Below are 24,400 nucleotides of genomic sequence, written 5' to 3' on the forward strand. Positions count from 1 at the left end.
GCAGTGACTGAGAGCATACTAACATTCTCAATTACAGTGTGGTTTTGGCAACTCCATACTTCATCAGAGGAAACGCATTAGTGCCTCTAAAATTGTAGGATGTAATCTTACAGACATAAATGACATTTATGTGGCACACATGAAGAGTAAAGGTGTGACAATCTTGAATGATCCCACACATCCTGCCAATCATTTCTTAACTCCCCCGCCCTCAGGATGGCGTCTTAGGGCAATTAAGTCCACACGTCTTTTAAATAGTACATATTGTAAGATTGTTTAGATTCTTGACTCCTCGAATACCTGAACTTTTGCACCCTACACTTGGTATTGTGGGTCTCTGTTTTTGTGCTGTACTCAGTGATACCAGCTAATTCTTATAGGCACTACTGTGATATCTTTGTTGCTCTTGTTGCTGTATGTGTGATGTATGTCATTATTGTTGTGAGCTCACCACGAAAAATTCCAGACAACTTTGCAGGCATGGCAATAAATTATTGAATATTGAATATTGAATAGTTATGGTTTTATAGTAACACCAAAGTTATAACTATGGTTATAACAGTATACTGTAGTAAAACCATGGTTAATTTTCATAAGGGATAGATAAAGCTATTGCAAGGGAACCTAAAATACTTGTGAAGGAACACAAAAGTATTACAAGGGAAAACTTAAAAAAAGCTGTCCTCTTAGGGGCTCTGAACTAAGTCCTTTATGTGAATGAGAATTATTAGTTGGAATCAGGGGTGTGGCCAAAAGGGTGGCACGTGGTGGCAGCTGCCACCCTAAAAATTTGCTTTACCACCCCACTTGCCACGTGTGTGCCTTTCATTCGAGTAGTGACAGTAATTCATTTATACCTATGTAATCTGACAACTTGACATTCATCGGCCTGATTATGAAGCCTTCCAAAACAAGCTCCTCATACAGGGATTCAATGGTTCTAGGGGGAAGACAAAAAGAGTGGTAGACAGAAAGTTTGAGAGAGAGAGAAAAAGAGAGAGATAGAGCATTAAAAACTAGTAAGCAAACTGATCAGTCATGCAGTGTATCTGGTGCAATCTTCTATTACATCACAGTGTTAAAAGCCAGGCACAAATGCTTATGCTCCACATTGAAGTCTGCCAGTCACCCCCTGAGCTCCAAGACCTGACACTCACATTGTTGGAGTCTTTCCAGAACTCTCATCACCTCTACCAGTCCTTCACACAGTGTACTGGTGTCTTAAAACAACATATGATCTACATCTCACAATCCAACACACAAACACTGTGGCAGGGGTAAAATATGCTCTGATTTAACTGCATAACAAAATTCTTGTGAAATAAACATTGTTATTGAAACCAGTCCAGTTATTCAAACCTGTCAGCAGTCAGGTCCTTCTCTTTCTTCGTCTTCTTCTTCTTTCCAGTTTTCCTCCCTTTCTTCTTTTTCTAGAAGCATGAAGTGGTACACTAGCTTTAAAATATGTTTTTGTTTTTGTTTGGACATATATATATATATATATATATATATATATATATATATATATATATATATATATATATATAAAACAGAAATAATTTCTGGTATGGAGAGAAAAATATCAGATCTAGAATACAAATCTAGATCTGTGAGGTAAGAATTGAAGTTTATTTTTCTTTATAACTAAGGCATATCTCTGTGCCTGATTCAACACTCTGACCATAAAAATAAAAGTTAAAAATCTGTTTTAATAAGTGGTGCATATGCGCTTGCAACATAGAAAAAACTATTGCAACTGTCAGAGCCGTAGCCTTGACTTCGAGTCCTAGCTCGCGGTCCTTTCCTGAAACTGCACCCCCTTTTCTCCCTTGTGTTTTCCTGTCTTCCTCTCTACTTACCTATCCATTAAAGACAAAAAATGGCACAAATATAACTTTACAAAAAAATGGGTGGGTGTGTTTAAAGGAATAGTTCACCCCTAAAATAAAATTCTGTCATCATTTATTTTCTTTCTACAAATATATATATATATATATATATATATATATATATATATATATATATATAATTTTCTGGTCTAAACATTTAACCCTCATTAAAGCAAGATTTTTTGCCCATATTGTTTCTAATAGCTGAATGACATAAGAAATTAAGACTTGTTTTCAAGAAATCTAACAAAATGTACTGGGGTTAAAGCTTAAAACAAGAAAATATATTTGCCAATGGGGTAAGAAAAATTTACTTTCCTTTGAATCAAGTTTTTTTCTTACCCCATTGACAAATTTTTTTTGACAAAAAGTTTTTTCTTGTTATAAGCATAAACAATATTAATTTTGTCAGATTTCTATGAAAAAAGACCAAATATTTTATGTCATTTTGCTTCTGAAATAAATATACTGTATATTGTTTTAAGAATTTTTAGATATTTTCCCTGGAAAACAAGACAAAATATTTTGTCAAAGACAAAATTTAAGTTGTTTTTCCTCTTAAATCATATTAAAGCATTGATCAGCACTAGTAAAAGAGGACAGATCCAACATGGCGATGCATCAATAACATCAAACCTCATTGTTCTTGCACGTATTACTACAAAATGTCATGATATCATGACACAGGAAGAAGGTGAGGTTTGTTGTTACTATTTTTTACTTGTGCTCTGTTTGCAGTGCGTTTCCACTATCAGTGTCATGAATCCCGCCTCTGTATTTCCTCCCGCTCACCACCAGAGGGCTCCATCACCTGAGTATTGACTCTAACTCTCCGGACTCCATTTCCCATAATCCCTGTACCTGGCACTGATTATCTCATCACCTGTTGCCTATCCACTCAGCTATTTAAGACTCACTCTCACTCTCTGTCTTTGTAAAGTCTTGTTTTTGCCTTGGCTGACATTTCTGAGCGTTATCTGTATTTACTGCCTAACCTGTTTATGATCCTGGACTGTTTATCCTGTTTTGTCCCTTTTCTGCCTGCCTAATTTTATTGCTTTGTTTACCTGGAAATTACCTGTGATTGCCTGCCCTGACCTCTTGCCTGTTTTGTGACTATTTCTCTGATTTACCTTGGATACTACTATTGCTGGTGATTGACCCTTGCCTGTCTATATTACTACGTTTACTGTTAATAAAGCTGCACATGGATCCCAACTCCGCTGACTCATCATTACAGAAGTCTTCTCCACAAACCAATCCAGCAGCTTTTCTGCAACTAACCACCGAGGTTTCAGCCCAAGCTAATATACTGGCCGTACACCACCAACAGCTTGACCGGCTGACATTGTTAACAGAGGAGCTTGTTAAACCCTGCAGAACCTCTGTTTACCCACACCAAACCCTTCAGCTCCTTCATCTAACCCAGCGGCACACCTGGCCTCATCTAGCACACTCACTGCTAACCCACACCTTGCTTTTCCTGAGAAATTCGATGGGTCACCTGCTAAATGTAAGGGATTTGTTAATCAACAGCCCACACTATACCCCACTGATGAGAGCCGCATTTCCTTTGTATGTTCTCTACTTACCGGTAAGGCGTTAGACTGGGTTACAGCGGTGTGGAACGATGACCGACCAACATTCCCTTCATTCAGTTGCTTCCTCCAACGATTTCGTGCTGTTTTTGAACATCCAGTGGGAGGCAAAGACGCCGGAGATCAGCTGCTTTCTCTTCATCAGGATAATGTTCCCACCGCGGAATATGCTCTCAACTTCCGTTCTCTCGCTGCTCAAACCATATGGGTGGAGGATACTTTGAAGCTTTTTTTGACTTTGACTGAATTTAGAGCTTCAATCTGAGCTGGCTTGTCGTGACGAGGTTAAGACTTTGGATCAGTTCATTGAGATGACCATCCGCATTGATAACCAAGCACAAAGACCCTCCAACACTCTTGTATCACATCCTACCGCTTCATATACCCCGACTGAAACTGTACCCATGCACATTGGACACACTCACCTTACCTCTGAGGAGAGAGGTCGTCGTGTTAAGCAGCACCTGTGTCTGTATTGTGGTCAAGCTGGACACCTATAGATTTCCTGCCCAGCCCAACCATCACAGCATCACCCAACTACGGTGAGTTCCTGTAGTTCATTAACCCGCTCTACTTCATGTGTTGAATTACCTGTGATATTAACATTTTCAGGGAGGTCTGTCATTACTACAGCCATACTGGACTCTGGGGCAGTGGGCAACTTCATCGACGAGGAATTCGCCAAATCCCTTAATATTCCGCTTAATCTCTGTGACTCTCTTTTGGCAGTGGCGTTGTTAGACAGACGCCCTCTTGGTGACGGTCATGTTCAACACACTACTAAAGATATCATTCTACAAGTTGGAGCACTGCACACAGAAACCATTCGCCTATATATCATCCCATCGCCTCATTACTCAGTAATCTTAGGACTACCTTGGCTGCAAAGACACAACCCTCAGATCTCTTGGAGCGATCAGCAAGTTACCCAGTGGTCCAGCACCTGCATTTCCATTTGCCTAAAGCCCATCTCTCCCAGGACTATTAGAGCCGCTGCTGTTCGAGTTGAACCTACTACAGTTCCCAATCTACCTCCTAAGTATTTTGACTTAGTTGAAGCCTTCAGCAAAACCAAAGTCTTGCAACTTCCTCCTCACTGCTCCAGTGACCGTGCCATAGAATTACTACCTGGTTCCTCACCTCCATGAGGCAGAATTTTCCCATTTTCCCAAACTGAGTCTGAGGCTATGAAGTGATACATAGAGGAGGAACTTTCCAAGGGATTTATCAGACCCTCAACCTCAGCAGCATCAGCCGGATTCTTCTTCGGGAGCAAGAGGCAGGGAGGGCTTCGCTCATGTATTGATTATCGTGGTCTAAATGAAATCACTGTAAAGTTTCACTGCCCCCTGCCTCTGGTTCAAGCTGCCCTTGAACAACTCCGTTCTGCCAAGTATTTCACCAAACTCGATCTTCGCAGTGCCTACAATCTCATCCGCATTCATGAGGGGGATGTGTGGAAGACAACTTTTTCAACCAGCACAGGGCACTATGAATACCGGGTCATGCATTTCGGATTGGTCAGTAGTCCATCAGTGTTTCAGGCCTTCATCAATGATGTCTTCTGAGGCTTGCTGAATCAAGGGGTAATCGGTTATATCGATGACATCCTCATCTACTCTAACACTTATGAAGAACATGTCAAGCACGTCCGAGCTGTTCTGCAACGTCTAATCATCCATCAACTGTACGCCAAGGCTGAGAAATGTGAGTTCCATCAAACATCAATATCGTTTCATCAGCCAGAGGGCATGGCGATGGATGATAACAAGGTAAGAGCAGTTTTGAAATGGCCATAACCTACTATGATAAAGGAACTGCAACATTTCCTGGGTTTTGCCAATTTCTACAGGTGCTTCATAAGAGGTTTCAGTACTGTGGCCGGGCCGCTGACATCAATGCTTAAGAAGAAGAGCTCTCAGCTCTCGTGGACTCCAGCTGCTCTCCAATCCTTCCAGGACCTCAAAGTACGTTTCACCACTGCACCCATCCTTCACCATTCAGACCCTGATCACCCATTCATTGTCGAAGTAGATGCCTCTAACACTGGTATCGAAGCCATCCTCTCCCAGCTGTACAGTACACCTCCTAAACTCTTCCCATGTACCTTTTACTCACGCAAACTCTGCTCCACTGAACAGAAATATGATGTCAGGAAATGAGAATTATTAGCCATGAAAGCAGCATTCGATGAATGCCGTCATTGGTTGGAGGGAGCTAAACATCCTTTCCTCATCTTGACGGATCATCGGAACCTAGAGTACTTACGTTAAGCCAAGAGACTCAACCCTAGACAGGCAAGATGGGCGCTATTTTTTACACGCTTCAACTTCACAGTCACTTATCGTCCCGGCTCTAGAAACGTGAAGGCTGATGCTCTCTCTCACCAATATGAATACTCACTTCAAGCTCCAACTGAAGAACCCATCTCACCACCCACAATGATCATCGCTCCGGTATAATGGGACATCATGACAGAGGTAACTGACGCTCATTCCAACGATCCACCGCCTCCTGACTGCCCTCCTGATGGTGAACTATTCTTTAAAACTCTCAGCATGGTCATTTATATGCAGCCTGCTGGAGATACCCTGGAACCTGCCTGTAATTCAGGGCTTTTCTAAGCCACAAATGAACCAAAACAGCAGGACCGGCCACCAGGTATTTCTTAATGATTCTCCAAGCATTAGATAACCTGAAGATATGTTACCAAACCTTCTATTTGTCCACTGAGGGATAAAAAATATTCTTCTCTGAAACCACAGGAATGAAAGGGAGAGTACACTGTGATTTCTCAAAACAAATTTATGGAGAATTTTAGATAATTTCTTGGCTTCTCGTATGAGTGATAAAAAGACAGGGAAACACCCTGCGAATGGAGAGGACACTGGCTTTTTCCATGAAAACATTGATGCCTACAATTACATAGCAGACAGGATGAACTCTTGTTATCATTAGCTCAGTTTGGGTGTGTAACATATTTTCTTAAAAAACAAACCCTCCCTGTTGCATATTGTATAATTTGCTGTATCCAAATTGCACAGCTTTGAAAAATTTACTGAATCTGTTTTACAATTCCAGCAACAAGTTCAGTGTGGTGAGATAAATTAGCATAGCTGGAATTTAGTGTCACAACAGCAGAGCTGAATGGCATTTGTGTGATTAATGATAAAACATCTTTGTGTATAAATAACACACATCAGACAGACAGCATCTGTGGCTGATTTAGTTGTCAAAATCTCAATGTAAAACAACTCAAGCAGGACGCCAAATATGTTGTTGAGGAATTTTAGCACTTGTGCAGTCATGCAATGAGGCCTTTTCTGTGCATCGTGTTTTTGAGAAGACACAATGGAGACTGATTTCAAGAAATAAAGAGATGGATTGACCTGCATATTCACATATATATTTACAGATTACAGTCAATTACAGTCAAAAACACATTCATATTAACTGATGAGCCAAAACATTGCTGCCTAATATGCTGTTGGTCCACTGCGTGCCACCAAAACAGCGACAACCTGTGAGGCCTGGACTCTAAAAGACCCCTGAAGGTGTCTTGTGGTATCTGCATTGCCCAGAGCATCACACTACCTCCACTGGCTTATCGTCTTCCCACAGTACATCCTGGTGTTATCACTTCCCCAGGTAAACGGCACACACGTACACAGCTGTCCACGTGATGTAAAAGGAAACGGTACTCATCGGACCAGGCGACCTTCTTCCACTGCTCCAAGGTCTAGTTCTGATGCTCGCATGCCCATTGAAGATGCTTTTGACGGTGGATAGGGGTCATCATGGGCACTTCTGACTGGTCTGCAGCTACGTAGCCCCATACGCAGCAGGGTGCATTGCACTATGTGTTGTGACACATTCCTACCGTAACCATTATTAAAAATGTCTGTGACTTGTGCCACAGTAGACCTTCTGTCAGTTCGGACCAGACTGGATAGCCTTTGTTGCCCTCACGCATCGATGAGTCTTGGGTGCCCAACATCCTGTCACTGGTTTGTTGTTCGTCCCTCCTCGGACTACTGTCGGTAGGTACCCACAACTGCTGACCAGGAGCACCCCACAAGCCTTGCCGTTTCAGAGATGCTCTGACCCAGTCGTCTGGTCATAAAAATTTGGCCCTTGTCAAAGTCGCTCAGGTCTTTACTCTTGCCCATTTTTCTGCATTCAACACATTTACTACAAGAACTGATTGTTCGCTTACCATCTAATCTACCCAGACCTTGACATGTGGCCTTGTTAGGAGATGATCAATGTTATTCGCTTCACCTGTGAGTGGTCAAAATGTTTTGGCTCATCAGTGTACATACACAAACACAAAGATAAAGTAAACACACAGATGCAGAATCTATCTACTTATATGTATATTTATTTACAGTATATGTGTACTGTTGGCTTAAAAAATGCTTGTCTATACTCTGCGAAAACGTATCGCAGTCTATGAAAGGGTGTGGATTATAGGTCTCAATAAGTAGAATTGGGAGCATTGATCGTATAGTAGCACATCTATGTACTTAAAATTTGTGTAGCCTACATAAAAACGTCAAAATATCAGATATTTTAAAAAAACTTAATGACATTGTCACTCAGTTATAAAAGTCCTCTCTGTGTCATGGTTTTCCTATCACATGACAACAAAATGGCAACCTGCATGACATGTAGTTATACCACGATGGGTGCTTCTCATTTATGAAATTGTGCATCCTCATTTCCTTTCCTTGCTTCCTCTCCTTGCTTCCTTTCCTTGCGTCCTAGCTGCTCCCTCATAAGACGTGAGGAAAGAATGCAAGGTAAGGAAACGAGGGTGAAGGAATCGAAGCAAAATGTATTTGTAAAATGTAATGTCCTTGCTCATTCAAGCGTCACTTCAGACCGCCGCCTTTACCAGCTGCATTGCAGCTGCATTACCTCAGAATGCTTGCTGTTATGTTGTTAACACTTGATTAATTAATATACTCATGGTAAATCCTAATAATTCAAGATGCACTGTTGAAATATGTGACAAATTTTTTTTGAACTGCAAAGGAGAAATATGAATTCCGACTGTTGTGCCAGATATGAAGGGGGAGGAGAATGTACATGTATATCTGGGTAGGATTGCACCAGCTGTGTGTAAGGTCTCATGTTAAGTTGGGACATAAAGTTCACACTAAAGGCTTAGTAACTACTGGTTAGTTTGTAACTAAGTCAGTGTTTAATTTGGTTGCACCCCCTGTTCTTAAGGCAAGACTTAACTAGTAGGTCGTAAGCTCTCCGTAAAGTAATGCGTAGTCGCATAATATGACGTTTACTTGTATTGATCCAATAAGCATCCTTCAAATTTGTATACAGAAGTGTTAAAAAGCCATGAATTTCAATTTTATCTTGTTACGGTTGATGTTAAAACCTTATGATACATAATAAAACAAGATTCTATTAATGGTTGGCTATGTTTAGCCTATGTAAATAACAATATTCAATAACTGTATCTAAAATGAATAAGGGACAATAAATAAATAATTACTTATACAACAGGCTGGAAAAACATTTATTCATTTTAATATCTTATTTATATTGTATATGTTGAAACTTGACAGCGTACACAGGAAAGTGCACCATTAGATCGGTTTCATGTTGAAGAATTAAGTTCCCTTTCTGTCACTCACTCGATGTTGTGTCGATGTAGTGACACTAGGGGTCGCCCTTGGGAGTCTCAAACACCTCTGATCTTTCAAAAAAGGCCAATGAGATTTGCAGAGTGGAATTTGCATGCCACTCCCCCGGACATACAATAAAATAGGTATAAAAAGGGTATAAAAGGAGCTGGCTTGCAACCACTCATTCAGATTTTTTCTTCGGCGCCGAGCGGATGTGTTCAGCGAGCTGAATCCTCTGCCGTTCCATTCACCTCTAAGAAAGCTGTTGGGTTTACGGTGCATTACAGCGGCTTCTCCCCCTTGTGCACCGGTGGAGTGCAGAGAACGCCCCTGGGCGCTTCGACAGTCTAAAAGAGTATATATTTTTGCGATAAAAAAATATATTTTTCCTACTAAAAGAGTAGGGAAAATACGGAGAATGTCTTTTTAAAGATGCCTTTCTTTCTGGAGACAGCGTTTGTGGATGGGTCATGTTCTCACTGCGAGAACATGACCATGGCAATGTTGCGGTCATGCTTTCCGTCATTAGAGGGAAAGCCACCACAGCGGCTCCCAGCCTTGTACCTATGGGTTTGAGGCCATGTCGGTTAGCACTGGGGGCGATTTGGGGACCCCATGGGAGCCTCTCTGCCGGGTAAGTCCCCACGGACCTCCCATTCCCCAATACACTTGTCGAGTTCTGGGATGAGACCGCCAGCTCATCTCAGGGTGAGCTCTCGATTGCAGCATCGGAGAGCATGCTGGTCCAGTCTGATGCTGAGGACTCAACTGGGCTCACCTTCGCAGGCCGACGTGGAGCTGGCGGCCATGTTTGCCCTGGTGGCTGTGAGCATCAGGCTGGAGTGGAACCCTCCACTCCCTCCTGAACCCTCATGGCTTGACGATTGGTTCCTGGGCCACTCACGGCCACGGTCCCTTTCTTCCCCCAGGTGGTCCAGCTGGTTTGGAGTCGATTCAGTCAAGTGCAGGTAAGCCTGTTCGCTTCCCAGGAATCCTCACACTGCCTGCTCTGGTATGCCCTGACCAAGCAATCCCTCGGCACAGATGCGCTGGCACACAGCTGGCACTCACTTTCCCAGTGAGCCAACTTGCATTTGCCTTGGACGGGACGCAGAAGACCTAAGTGGCCTAATACCCGCTGTGATAGACATGATCACTCAGGCTAGGGCTTCCTCTATGACATTTACATTTATGCATTTGGCTGACGCTTTTATCCAAAGTGACTTACAGTGCCCTGATTACAGGGACAATCCCCCTGGAGCAACCTGGAGTTAAGTGCCTTGCTCAAGGACACAGTGGTGGTGGATGTGGGGATTGAACCAACAACCTTCCACTTACCAGTTCAGTGCTTTGTTCCACTACACCACCACCACTCCAGTAGCCCCTATGAGGCGCCTATATGCCTTGCAGTGGTGTCTGTTCACTAAGTGGTCAGGTCGGTGCTTTCCTTCCTGCAGGAGAGGCTGGTGGGGCGGCTGTCCCCCCACCTTGAGGGTGTACGTGGCCGCTATGGTGGCGCACCACAATGCAGTTGACAGGAACGTATTTAGGGAAGCACGACCTGATCATCAGGTTCCTTAGAGGCATGAGGAGGTTGAATCCTCCCAGACTGTGCCTCATTCCCTCATGGGATCTCTCCGTGGTCCTGCGGGGAGCCCCGTTTGAGCCCTGGAGTCAGTTGAGCTAAAGGAAGTCTCTTGAAGACTGCCCTCCTGACTGAGCTCACATCTATCAAGAGGGTAGGGGACCTGCAGGCATTCTCTGTCAGTGACACGTGCCTGGAGTATGGTCCGGAATACTCTCACGTGGTCCTGAGGCCCTGACCGAGCTATATGCCCAAGGTTCCCATGACCCTGTTTAGGGATCAGGTGGTGAACCTGCAAGCGAAGCTGCCCCAGGAGGAGGCAGACCCAGCCTTTTCATTGCTGTGTCTGGTGCATGCTTTACGCATCTACTTGGATCGCACGAAGAGCTTTAGAGGCTCTGAGCAGCTCTTTGTCTGCTTCGGAGGACAGCGGAATGGGAGCGCTGCCTCCAAACACAGGATCACCCACTGGGACGTTGATGCCATCACTTTGGCATACCACGCCCAAGACGTGCCGCCCCCCTTGGGGCTTTGGGCACACTCCACCAGGAGTGTGGCAGCCTGATCAGTGGTGACTCTTTGGCAGACATCGGTAGAGCAGTGGACTGGGCAACACCCAATACCTACTGAGGTTCCTCAATCTCCGGGTTGAGCTGGTTCGTCCCGTGTGTTGTCAGGTACGAACAGGTAAGTTGGCGGGACAACTGGCTGGGTGTACCACTTGTGTATAGTGCCTCTCCCCTCCTGGAGGGGGATACGTGTGCTTGTTACCCCCCAGCCATGTTCACGAGGTCGTGGACCCTGGATGTCCTTCCTCCTTAGCCCTGTGGCAGGCGAGTTCACAGAGAAACTCGATACCGGCCCAGTACGTGTGCTATTAGGCCCTGTACTGGGGTAGGTGCTCCACAAGCACTGGTTGCCTGTTTGTAACCCTGTGTGATGTATCTTCCATGAGATGGTTTCCCTGTTGGTAAACCCATGTCTTCCTTAGGCAGATTTTCCCTCTGCCACCGGTCGCCATGTTTGTAGAGCTCTGTCCCTTCTGGGTAGGACCTACCATGGGGACTTCTCCACATGCAACACTGCCGACAAGATTCGGTAAGACCATGTGACATATTTCCACACAATTGCTGTGGAATGTGGTCTCCACGATGTCTTCACCCCCCCCCGACGAGGACATTTACGGTTTGCCCGTCTCGCACCGCCAGTCCACATAATACAGTTCAGCTAGTTGTGGCATTTTGTTTAGGGATACGACACAATGTCGGGTGAGTGACAGATAGGGAACGTCCTGGTTACTTTCGGAACGTCCTGGTTACTTTCGTAACCTCCGTTCCCTGATGGAGGGAACAAGACGTTGTGTCCCTCCTGCCACAACTTAGAACTACCCACTGAAATGGCCGGGGCCCTGTCTTGGCTCCTCAGCACAAAATCTGAATGAGTGGTTGCGAGCCAGCTCCTTTTATAGCCGTATGTCCGGGGGAGTGGCATGCAAATTCCACTCGCCAATTCCCATTGGCCTTTTCTCAAAGATCAGAGGTGTTTGGGGCTACCAAGGGTGACCCCTAGTGTCACTACATCGACACAACGTCTCGTTCCCTCCATCAGGGAACGGAGGTTACGAAAGTAACCAGGACATTTTTTACATAATGATTTCTCTAATAATAATAATAAAAGATTAGTCCAAACTTCTTATTCCAACATTTTTTTTTTAATGTGTCTGGACAGTTACACACTTTTTTCACTTTTTGACTTGAAGCCCCATAAAAAATATAAAAATATAAGATATTGAAAACATGTTCATCATAGTAGTAAATTTGTAATGTATTTTTGAATATCTTAATAATTCTGAAAAAAAAAAAGAAAAGAAAAAAGGAGCATCATGCCATTGACCATTAAATGTTAATGTAAATAAGCCTGTTTCATCCAAACAAAACCAATAGTATTTATTTTTTGGACACATTCGCACAAAATTGTGTGTGTTTTTACCCATGCATATACAGTATGCCCTGGTCCAGTTGTCATATATTATACAAATGTGTTTGTGTGTGTGTGTGTTTGTGTGTGGCAGAGAAGGTGGGGAGAAATGGGCCTATCAAAATACAAGCTGACAAGGGCAGGACACCTTTCTAATTCTCTGTCCAGCCCACATCCCTAGTCATGATGAGAGGTCACTGTATGACCCCAGGGCCCCTCACACAAGGTGCATAAACAGAAGATTGAGAATATCTCAAGATCTAAATCCATCCAGACTTCTAACAAGCACATTACAGGTGTTTACAGGCCAGTCACCATCTTCAATCTAAACAGCATCATGGAGCAGTAAGCATCTGTACACTGTCACTTATGCAGGGCATTTAAAATGAGCTAAGGTCTTATCTCAAAGAAGTGTGTTCATGTTTTCCATTCACCTTTTTACTGTTTTTCTTGATTTTTTTCTTTTTCTTCCCCTTCTCTCTGTCCACCATCAGCTTAAGGTTCTTCAGTTCTTGCCTCATTAGTTCGTCCACCTGAGTCAAGGGGCGAGAGAAAGATAAAAACAGTTATTTCCGGTCCTCTAATCTGATTGGACAACCAACATTCCATGAGTGCCATTAAATAGGACTGGGACACTTCATTGTGTGTATCACTCCGCTTGTCCATCCTGAAAGATAGTGAGTCTGTGCATTGCTTAGTGAAACACAAAGTTTGATCCTGCTTTGTCTTCTGTTGGATATATTTTATTAGTGGAGCAAAAATAGACAAAATAACTGGCCATACTGTATCTAAAAATGTAAGTAACTCGATATAAACTGTTGTTTGAAAGCAATATCACACAAGAAAGAGTGCTGTTGTACTGAATATCAGAATGGCTGTGATTACCTCCGGGATTGATATTCAATGCTACAGCACTCTTATCCATGTGATATTGCTTAATTATGGCTTTTAAAGAATAAAGCACAGAGATTGTCGACTTTTTTACTCCCACCTGAACTCTGACCTCCTCTTCAACTTCCAGTCTTTTCTCCTCTCGCACCAGCTGAGCGTCAAAATATTGAAGGAAGTTCTGTTTCTCATGCCGGCTATGCCAAACCTCTGCAACTCACAAAAAATCACTAGAGGATATAGATATAGATTAATCATATCGGCACAACAGTGTCGATATGATCATAGCTCTGGGAACTATCATTTGCGGATGTACTATACATAGCACAGCAGAAAATACATTTATCTAAAGCAGCAGAACATACAGATATTTTTTGACATATTAAAAATAGTTGGTCACAAAGCATCAAAGCAGAGCCAGGACAACATCAGTCAGCACTGTGTATAAAGGAGGAAACAATTTTGAGAGGCCTGGTGGGCCTCAATCGAAGCTCCTGAGTGTGGAGTGTAGAGGAAGCACAGGTGCTCTGGTTTGGGTGAGAACGCCACAGATAATTGTCCTCTGTGCTGTGCTCTCACGCGCCACATCCTGAGAGGAAGTCCATTTCCACCCACTTCCTCTCCTGGCTAAAGGCAGAGTGCCAGGCTGATTTGGAAACTGGAACAGGACAGAATGGCAGGGTCTGACCTCACAATGAGTCTGAAGTTGCTGTACTTTTCCCCTGTCTTGTGTATTTGCCTAACAAATAAATATACACAACTATATCTATAGAGCGCAACAGTGCTCGCCCACTTTTTCAGCTGCCCTGGTTCTGTAAATATTTTTCCCATAATTTTTTTTCCATAGGGATTTCATAAAATCCTTCATTTAAATGGTTCTAATACATGAACCAACCCAGCCAGCTCTGGAGGAATCACAACATTACAAACTTTGATTTGAAGCAGAGAAGTTTTCAAAAATGGGACAAAAAGACAAGGGTACAAGACTGTATACTTAATGTCTTTAATGATGAAATAAACTACAATCCCATGTGGCATTCTGACAGACGTAATCGAATTGCAAGCGTTGGAAAAATATACAGTATATATTGATTTTATTGTTGTGTACAAGCATAGAAACAATAAATTTTATTGTAAAATATTCAGGTATATACAAATACAGAAATTGTTTGAGAGTGTAGGTGGACTGACTTGATTGAGTCATTCGCAGTGCATCATGAAAGTGGGTGGTCGCATCCAGGCACTCTTGCAGCGGTTTGTTTGCCGCAATAATCTGATTGATAGATATTTACTCTTCAACAACATGAGGCCCTTTCCCGGAGTAGGAGCTAAAAATAGCTATGAGGAACTATAGTTTCTCAAAGTGTGAAAACAATGAAAAGTACTAGTCCCAGGGAAAAATACCTAAAACGTCATGGTTACTGGTGTAACCTCCATTCCCTGATGGAGGGAACGAGACGTTGTGTCGATGTAGTGACACTAGGGGTCACTCTTGGGAGCCCAAGACACCTCTGGTCTTTGATAAAAGGCCAATGAAAATTGGCGAGTGGTATTTGCATGCCAATCCCCCAGACATACGGGTATAAAAAGAGCTGGTATGCAACCACTCATTCAGGTTTTATGCTGAGGAGCCGATATAAGGTCCGGCCATTTCAGCGGGTAGTTCAGCTTGTGGCAGGAGGGACACAACGTCTCGTTCCCTCCATCAGGGAACGGAGGTTACACCAGTAACCATGACGTTCCCTATCTGTCACTCACTCAACGTTGTGTCGATGTAGTGACACTAGGGGTCCCTATACGAAATGCCACAATTGGCTGAACTGTGTTACGTGAACTGGCGGTGTGTGGTGGGCAGACTGCTGTGTGCCTCATAGCCAGCACACCAGGTCGACACGTAACCTCCCCTAACATAGTTATAAGTGTCGAACGGCCCTTTTTGAGGACAAGTCGACTACCCAAAGATAGAGACAGGCTTAACCCAGTCATGGCCTCTTTTCCCTTTCTATATTTCCACTCCCTAAAAAAGAAGGGGGATTATCCGACTGGGCCGTCAGGTCTAGTCGGGGGGTGTCCCTCCCAAGGGGAAGACACCGCGGAGACCACACCTCGCCCAAAGAGAGGGGGAGATATTAAAGTGGAAGAATACGTCACATGGTCTTTCCAACCATGTGGAGAGCCTTCAAGGTAGATCCTGCCCAACTGGGGAGAAGTTACTACAAACATGGAGACTGGGGCAGAGGGGCTATGCCCAAGGAAGACGCAGTTTGCCAGCAGGGAAATGAACAAGCGGAAGATATATATCGCATGGGGTTAGCCTTACAATGAACCGCCACATGCGGAGCACCTACCCCAGAACAGGGCTCTTAGTTAGCACGTGTACTGGGCCAGCAGTGAGTCTCTCAGAAAACACGACTGTCACAGGGCTCGGAGGAAGTCAACCAGGGAACAAAGTTTGTGAACACTACTGGGAATTAACAGCACACGTCTTCAGCTCCAAGGGAGGCGGAAGGCTCTATGTGCAAGCGATACACCCGGGCTTATCCGCTTGTGTTGCGTGCCACTACCTGGGATGAAACCGGTTCCACCCGGAGGTTGTAGAACCTTGCAAAGGTGTTGGGTGTTGCCCAGCCCGCTGCTCTGCAAATGTCTGTTAAAGAGGCACCTCTGGCCAGGGCCCAGGAAGCCGCTACACCTCGGGTAGAATGGGCTCGTAGCCCTACCGGGGGCGGCACGTTCTGGGCGAGATATGCCATAGTTATGGTGTCAACGAGCCAGTGGGTGATCCTCTGCTTGGAGAAAGCGCTTCCTTTCCGCTGTGCATCAAAGCAGACAAAGAGCTGCTCAGAGATTCTAAAGTTCTGTGTGCGATCCAAATAGATGCATAAAGTGCGCACAGGACACAGCAACGACAGGGCTGGGTCTGCCTCCTCCTGGGGCAGTGCTTGCAGGTTCACCACCTGGTCCGTAAAAGGGGTGGTGGGAACCTTGGGCACATAGCCAGGTCGGGGTCTCAGGATCACGTGAGAGTAACCCAGACCAAACTCCAGGCACGTTTCGCTGACAGAGAACGCTTGCAGGTCACCTACCCTCTTGATGGAAGTGAGCACAGTCAGGAGGGCAGTCTTCAAGGAGAGTGCCTTAAGCTCGGCTGACTGCAAAGGCTCAAAGGGGGCTCTCTGTAGACCCTGAAGAACTACGGAGAGATCCCATGAGGGCATGAGGCGCGGTCTGGAGGGATTCAGCCTCCTGGCGCCTCTTAGGAACCTGATGATCAGGTCGTGCTTCCCTAAGGACTTACCGTCGACTGCGTCATGGTGTGCTGCTATAGCGGCAAGGTACACCTTTAAGGTGGAAGGGGACAGCCTCCCTTCCAACCTCTCCTGCAGGAAGGAAAGCACTGATCTGACTGCGCATCTCTGGGGGTCTTCGTGTCAGGAAGAACACCACTTAGTGAACAGATGCCACTTAAAGGCATACAGGCACCTTGTAGAGGGGACCCTAGCCTGAGTGGTCGTGTCTACCACCGCGGGTGGTAGACCGCTTAGGTCTTCCGCGTCTCGTCCCGGGACCAGACATGGAGATTCCAGAGGTCTGGGCGCGGGTGCCAGAGGGTGCCCCATCCCTGAGAAAGAAGGTCCTTCCTCAGGGGAATTCACCAGGGGGGAGCTGTCGCGAGGAGCGTGAGGTCTGATAACCACATCTGGGTGGGCCAGTAGGGTGCTACCAGGATGACCTGCTCCTCGTCCTCCCTGACCTTGCACAGGGTCTGTGCAAGCAGGCTCACTGGGGGAAACGCATATTTGCGTAGGCCAGGGGGCCAGCTGTGTGCCAACGCCAGGGTGTACCAGAGCGGGTAGTGGGAGGATTCTTGGGAGGCAAACAGGTCCACCTGTGCCCGTCCGAATCGACTCCAAATCAGCTGGACCACCTGAGGGTGGAGTCTGCACTCTACCCTGAGGGAAACCTGCCGTGACAGCGCATCCGCTATAGTGTTGAGGTTGCCCGGGATGTGAGTGGCTTGCAGCGACTTGAAGTGCTGCTGACTCCGGAGGAGGAGACGGAGGGCGAGTTGTGACATACAACAAGAACGCAGACCGCCTTGGCGGTTGACATATGCTACCGCTGCCGTGCTGTCCGTCCGAACTAACACGTGCTTGCCCTGGATCAACGGCCGGAACCTCCGCAGGGCGAGCAGAATTGCCAATAATTCGAGGCAGTTGATGTGCCAATGCAGTTGCAGGCCCGTTCAGAGGCCGGCAGCTGCATGCCCATTGCAAACAGCACCCCAGCCTGTTTTGGAGGCGTCTGTCGTGACCATGACACGCCTGGAGACCAGTTCTAGAGGAACACCTGCTCGTAGAAATGAGAGGTCGGTCCAAGGGCTGAAAAGACGGTGACAGACCGACGTAATGGCCACGCGGTGTGTCCCATGGTGCCATGCCCATCTCGGGACTCGAGTCTGGACCCAGTGCTGAAGCGGCCTCATAAGCATCAACCCGAGCGGGGTGGCCACCGCTGAGGATTCCATATGCCCCAGGAGCCTCTGAAAAAGTTTCAGTGAGTGCTGGAACAGGCCAGCACCGACTGGGCACACTCGTTCGTAAGGCGCACCGTCAAGGAGACTGAGTCCAACTCCAAACCAAGAAAAGAGACGCACAACACGTCTCGAGAGTGAGCTAGGATTAGCCAGTCAGAGTTGAGAATGCGAATGCCCACCTCCCTTAGCGGGGCAAGGGCAGCCTCTGCGATCTTCGTAAAGACACGAGGAGACAGGGACAGGCCGAAAGGGAGGACTTTGTATTGATACGCCTGAACCTCGAACGCAAACCGCAGGAAGGGTCTGTGTCGAGGAAGGATCGAGACGTGGAAGTACACATCCTTCTGGTCTACCGCCGCGAACCAATCTTGATGCCGGATGCTCGCCAGAATGCGTCTTTGCGTCAGCATCTTGAACGTGAGTCTGTGTAAAGCCCGGTTCAGTACTCGCAGGTCCAAGATTGGCCGCAACCCACCGCCTTTTTTTGGTATGATGAAGTAGGGGCTGTAAAACCCTTTCTTCATCTCGGCTGGAGGGACAGTTTCTATCGTGTCCTTCCGTAGGAAGGTAGCGATCTCCGCGTGCAGGGTGGCGGCGTTTTCACCCTTGACCAAGGTGAAGTCAATACCGCTGAACCTGGGCGGGTGCCTGGTGAACTGAATCACGTAGCCGAGTCGGACGGTCCGGATCAGCCACCGCAATGGATTGGAAAGCACGAGCCACGCGTCCAATTTCCGCGTGAGGGGGACCAAGGGGACAACGTCGTTGGACGTACCGGCAGGTGGGACCTCGCTGCGGGGTGGAGCGCGAGGTGCTGAACTGTTGGGTACTGCAGCCACTTGGGCGTGTGGCGAAATCAAACAAAAAGGCAACAAAAGATTTTCCACCCAGCCCTCCACTGGGGATGGAGTGGTCTTCCTACCAGCTCCACGTGAGTGGGTTCCCTCATCCCTGGGTTGCCCGTCTCAGGGGCGCTTCGAGGACCTCCGTGAGTTCTTCGGCGCCGGCCGTGAGATGGGTGGTGTCGGCTTCCTGCAGTGGGCTCCACGCCGGGGCCGGGCCGAAGGGGCGGGCTGCGGTGGAGCTGGTGCAGTCACCGCAGGGGGACGCCCTTGGCGATGAGCAGACGGGGTGCAGGATCTTGAGCCACGCCGCGACAGAATATGCCGGATTGCCTCCGTCTGCTGCTTCACTGTCAAGAACTGCAGGGCAAAGTCCTTGACGGTGTTACCGAATAGGCCCGCCTGGGAAATGGGGGCAGCAAGGAACTGTGTCTTGTCGGCCTCGCCCATCTTGACCAGGTTGAGCCAAAGGTGGCACTCCTGGACCACTAGTGTGGCCATTGTCTGCCCGAGAGACCGCGCCATGACCTTCATCGCCTGGAGGGCGAGGTCAGTCACTGAGTGCAGTTCCTGCGTCAAATCTGGGGCAGAACTACTCTCGTGCAGTTCTTTCAGCGCCTTGGCTTGGTGGACCTGCAGGAGAGCCATGGCGTGCAGGGCAGAGGTGGCTTGTCCAGCAGCACTGTAGGCTTTAGCCGTCAGGGACGACGTGAGCCTACAGGGCTTGGATGAGAGCTTAGGGCATCCACCCCAGGCGGCGGCGCTCTGCAGGCATAGGTGCACCGCGATTGCTTTATCCACCGGGGGAATTGCCGTATAGCCCTTGGCCGCCCCGCCATCGAGGGTAGTGAGAGCAGGGGTACTGCGGAGTCGGGCCGGGCAGTGAAAGGTGCCTCCCACGACTTCATCAGCTTCTCATGCACTTCCGGGAAGAATGGCACTGGAGTGGGGCGCGGCTGCTTTGAGCGGCGCCACGAGCCCAGAAACCAGTCATCAAGCCGCGAGGGTTCAGGGGAATGCAGAGGGTTCCACTCTAACCCGACGCTCGCGGCCATCCGGGAAAGCATGTCCATCATTTCGGCATCGGCCTGTGACTAGGCGATCGTCCCCGAAGGGAGAAGCCCAGCTGAGGCTTCTGCGTCCGACTGGACAAGCCCGCTCTCCGATGCTGCGCTCAAGAGCTCATCATCTTCACAAGCTCTAAACAAGAAGCCAGACTCTCCGTGAGATGAGCCGGCGAACTCATCCGGAAGCCCGATTGGGGCAGACGAGCGTGCTGGGGAATGGGAGGTCCGCGGGGGGATACCCGGCGGAGACGATCCCATTGGGGTCCCCAAATCACCCCCAGTGCTAGCCGTGCTGGCCTCATACCCATAGGTAGAAGGACCGAGGCGGGGAGCCGCTGGGGTGGCTTGCTTTCTTACGAAAGCAAGCCGCAACCGCAATGTTGCCATGGTCATGTTCTCGCAGTGAGAACATGAACCATTCACAAACGCTGCTTCCGTGTGGGTCTTGCCTAGACATGAAAGACAGTGATCATGACCATCCGAAGTTGAGAGATATAACGACCGCAACCAGGAATAACACACAATCGGAAAGGCATCTTTGAAAAGACATGTCTTTAAAAAGACGTTCCGTGTGTGCACTCTTTTAGAGAAATATATACTCTTTTAGAGGGGAAAAATGCTCTTTCAGAAAATATACTCTCTAGTTTTTCTGCCGAAGCGCCCAGGGGCGTTCTCTGCAGTTCACCAGTGCAGAGGAGGGAGAAGCCACTGAAATGCGCCGTCAGATCCAGCAGAGGTGAATGAACAGTGATATTCAGCTCATTGAGCATGACCGTTCGGCTCCGAAGAGAAAATCTGAATGAGTTGTTGCATACCAGCTCCTTTTATACCCGTATGTCCGGGGGAGTGGCATGCAAATACCACTTGCCAATTTTCATTGGCCTTTTATCAAAGACCAGAGGTGTCTCGGGTGAGTGACCCCAAGAGTGACCCCTAGTGTCACTACATCGACACAACGTCGAGTGAGTGACAGATAGGGAACTGGCTTAATGCTGCATTCCATTTAAGTCAGATGTGGGATATTCCCACTTGATATCTCCGATCTCCGACCATAAAGGCATTCCATTGCCAGATGCTCAGAAGATAAAGTTTAAGGAAACAAAACTGTAATGCCCCCATTAGCTTAGCTGGGTTTCGACGTGTCCTAGCAACCCAATTGATAAAAATGCTGCAACGCTAGCATTTGTGCTGAAGGTGTACGATTATCAAAAGAGAGTATATTTACCATGTTTTGAAGACCTTTCTTTGCAAACGTTTGTTAAGCAAGCTGTAATATCGTGTCATGTAGAAACTTGGACTCCTTTATCAATATTATTTAATAAAAAGTCATGTTTAACACTTACTTTGAATATCTCCCTGGGTGCAGACATGTTTGTGTGATGTCACATGCCTGCATCTCAGTGAAATTTTGAAATCTTTAGTTGAAAATTTCCACACGAGTTTCCAAGTTGGAAATCCGACTTCAAGTGGTGTTCCATTGCACTTTTCCTGGTAGGAAGTTGGAAAATCTGATTTTCCAAGTTTAATGGAATGCAGCATTAGTCCCTGCAGTGGGGTAGGCACTTTTGGGGTGTAAAGGTACTGTGTGAGATGCTGCAGCCTGCGATCAGTCAAAAACCTATGATGCACAAAGCATTGAAAAACGCAAGGAGTCCAGAGCTACCATTTGTAAACAAACTTGCAGCTGCTAGCCTGCTACTTAGAGGACTGCGCTAATTTTACAATTCCCTTAACAGAAATAACATTGAACCAACAAAGTGTCCAAAGAGGATCACCCGTTTCACATATATGTGTGTGTTTGAGGGGTGAGAGCTGCTGCGTGACTTCATCGGGAGACGCTTTGAGTTTTCATTGCATCGGTACTGTTTGTACCGTGTGACTATACAGAAAATAAAGTGATTTCTGGATTACTACATAAAATATTTTCAAGGATAACGGATATAAATAATAAGATGTTTATCGAGAGTAGGTAATTTAAGTCTATTATACATTAAACAGTCATGAACTCTAGTTTATATGAGAGAAGTGTTGCGTTCCTTTTACTGCATGGTTAACTTGCATCATAACTTGCGTCTTTTTTAAGTAAATTACATGACATGTCCAGACACAGTAAAAAGAAAATGTTGGAATAAGAAGTTTGGACTAATCTTTTATTATTATTTCTTAAAAAAATATAAAATAAAAAGAAATCAGCAGTGAAACAATTTTGTTTTAAAATATGATTACACTATTAAACTTTTGTCTACCAAATCAAAGTCAAGAGTTGCTTCTCAGTACCCTCATTGATGTTTATTCGTTTCCTCACTCCTCTGCTCTTGAGCCCATGACCGGAAACCAATCAAAGTCCGCCATCATGAAGTATCAATTCTCTAAATGCACCCCGATGAGACAAGGATGGAGGACAGAGGAAGCTTACCGAGGAAGCATGAGTGAGTATTTCAGTACAGTAATTTATGTTGAGTCATTAAAGTCTTTATTTTAAATGATCATGTTGATAAATAGGTTTATAGTGCATTTTCAACATGTTGTCTGCTGAGTTCAGCATGTGCATGTTGTCTGACCGCCTCGTCTTATCTCTCACAGCGGCTTCAAGAAAGCACGACTCAGTGCAACATGCCCAGTGTAAACTGTAAACTGAAGACACAGGATTCCTCCGAAAACGTGAAAATGCAACCGTAGGAGGTAGGATGAAATAAGGTGCTTTTTAAACTGTTTAGAGACCAGCTTCCATAAGAGTTCCATTCATCTAAAATGCTGTTGTTTAAACCATTAACTGATAGGGCAGCTGCCTACATTTTTGTATGCAGCCAAAGTTTGTATAAAACAGCCCTAACAAAAGTGTAGCTCCGATCCTGCCATCCTCCATTGGTGTTTTGTTGATTTCATTGTTGCTGTTGCTATTGAATTGCGCGTGACTAAAACCTCAGAAGAAAAATGGTCGATACTACATGACGTCACTTCGGGGGTTACTTTTGTGAGTGCGAATGCAAAACAAGAAAAGTCTCCTCAGGTGTTCCGTTCCCATATAGAAAGAGTTCTCATCTAAAAAGTTATTAAGGGAAAAGTACCAGGACTATAAGTGGGAAAGGGGCAATGGGTAGTGTGGTTCTTCACCAGGAATTCAGCCGTTACACACAATAAAAAAATAAAATAAAATAAAAATTAATGAAGTTGCAGTAACACAGACTTATAGCTTCATAAGAAGCATTTTGGAGCTCACAGGAGGCCTTTCTTCAAAAGTAATTGTTAAAAATCAGTTTGTCTATGGAGAAAATAAATGGGATTTTTACCTCTAGAACCAGAGAGTTGTGCTCTATCCTGACAGTTTGCATGGCACTATTGTCTAAAAATCTTAATCTAAACATCTCATAAAAATTCAAGAAAGTAAATCATCATAACTGACATCTAAGTCTCATAAGCAGTGCTGTAAATTTCACCTTGGGGTCAAAGGGCACTGGTGTTAAAGCTCACTCTGGTGGAACCTAAAAATAAGCATCTAACTTTGAAATGAGATACCTTGCTGAGGTCGGAGATCAAACTGTCCTCCACAAAGCCTTCTTTTCAAAGTCAAATTTGCAAAACATCCCGGGGCAATACGATCCATATAATTGCCTCAGCGCTTCAGAGGGATGCATTCACATAGCCTGGCCTGTTTGTTTAAAGACAACATCCACCTAACTCACCTGAAAACACACGCCTGTTAGGGGTCAGCTTTTTAAACCTGCTTTACTGGCTCTGAAGACCTCTGAGAGTGCTCCAGCCCCACACGGTACAAGAGAGGGAACAGAACAGACGCTACCAAGGATGAATAGAAAGCAGCACAATTTGTACATTTCTTGCGAGCTGGCAGCCTGTGGTGAGAGAGTTTTGTGGGAGGGGGGCGGCCACACACATCTGCCCTGACTGAACAGGGTGTATATACAGCACATTTGCCACCCACCATATGGAGATTGGGTGAAAAAACACTTCAGGGCTGAATGGTGGTCAGCTGTATCTAGCTGCCAGTCTCCATACTGGCCTTTTACCTTCATGGTATGCCCTTTTATACCATTTGGGGAGATCTGTATGCTGGTCAGTCTGTGGAGACTAGGGAGCCATGTATCTGCACTATTTCTGCCATCCTGTTTTGCTGGTTTTGTGCCGGTCATTCAGCTAAAAGTGAGAAACAGACACTTCTTTTACATAGGTCTCTACTGCCAAAACTTAAATAAAATCCAGCAAGTGCGCCGTGACACTGGGATGCAGGAAGAAGGGAGGGAGAGGGAAGCAAGCACTAGACTAGCCCAAACAGGCAATATCAATCTTTCCCTGAGTACTACAAATGACTTCCTTAGCCTCTTTATAAGTTATGCAGTTCGGGTGAGTTCCC

The 24,400-nt window shown here is 46.0% G+C and overlaps 1 protein-coding gene across 1 annotated transcript in view; it reads right to left on the minus strand.

Annotated features, from left to right (window-relative positions):
- Positions 1–24,400, minus strand: part of iqca1 (IQ motif containing with AAA domain 1) — an 85,015-nt gene that overhangs the window by 35,172 nt on the left and 25,443 nt on the right. The window contains exons 10-13 of the mRNA XM_051706001.1: positions 13,689–13,795; positions 13,132–13,230; positions 1,360–1,430; positions 858–940 (exon numbers count right to left, since the gene is read on the minus strand). Coding sequence (XP_051561961.1) covers positions 858–940; positions 1,360–1,430; positions 13,132–13,230; positions 13,689–13,795 — 360 coding nt within the window. The remainder of the gene's footprint in view (positions 1–857; positions 941–1,359; positions 1,431–13,131; positions 13,231–13,688; positions 13,796–24,400) is intronic.

Source organism: Myxocyprinus asiaticus, chromosome 9 (assembly GCF_019703515.2).
Source record: "Myxocyprinus asiaticus isolate MX2 ecotype Aquarium Trade chromosome 9, UBuf_Myxa_2, whole genome shotgun sequence".
Taxonomy (NCBI): domain Eukaryota; kingdom Metazoa; phylum Chordata; class Actinopteri; order Cypriniformes; family Catostomidae; genus Myxocyprinus; species Myxocyprinus asiaticus.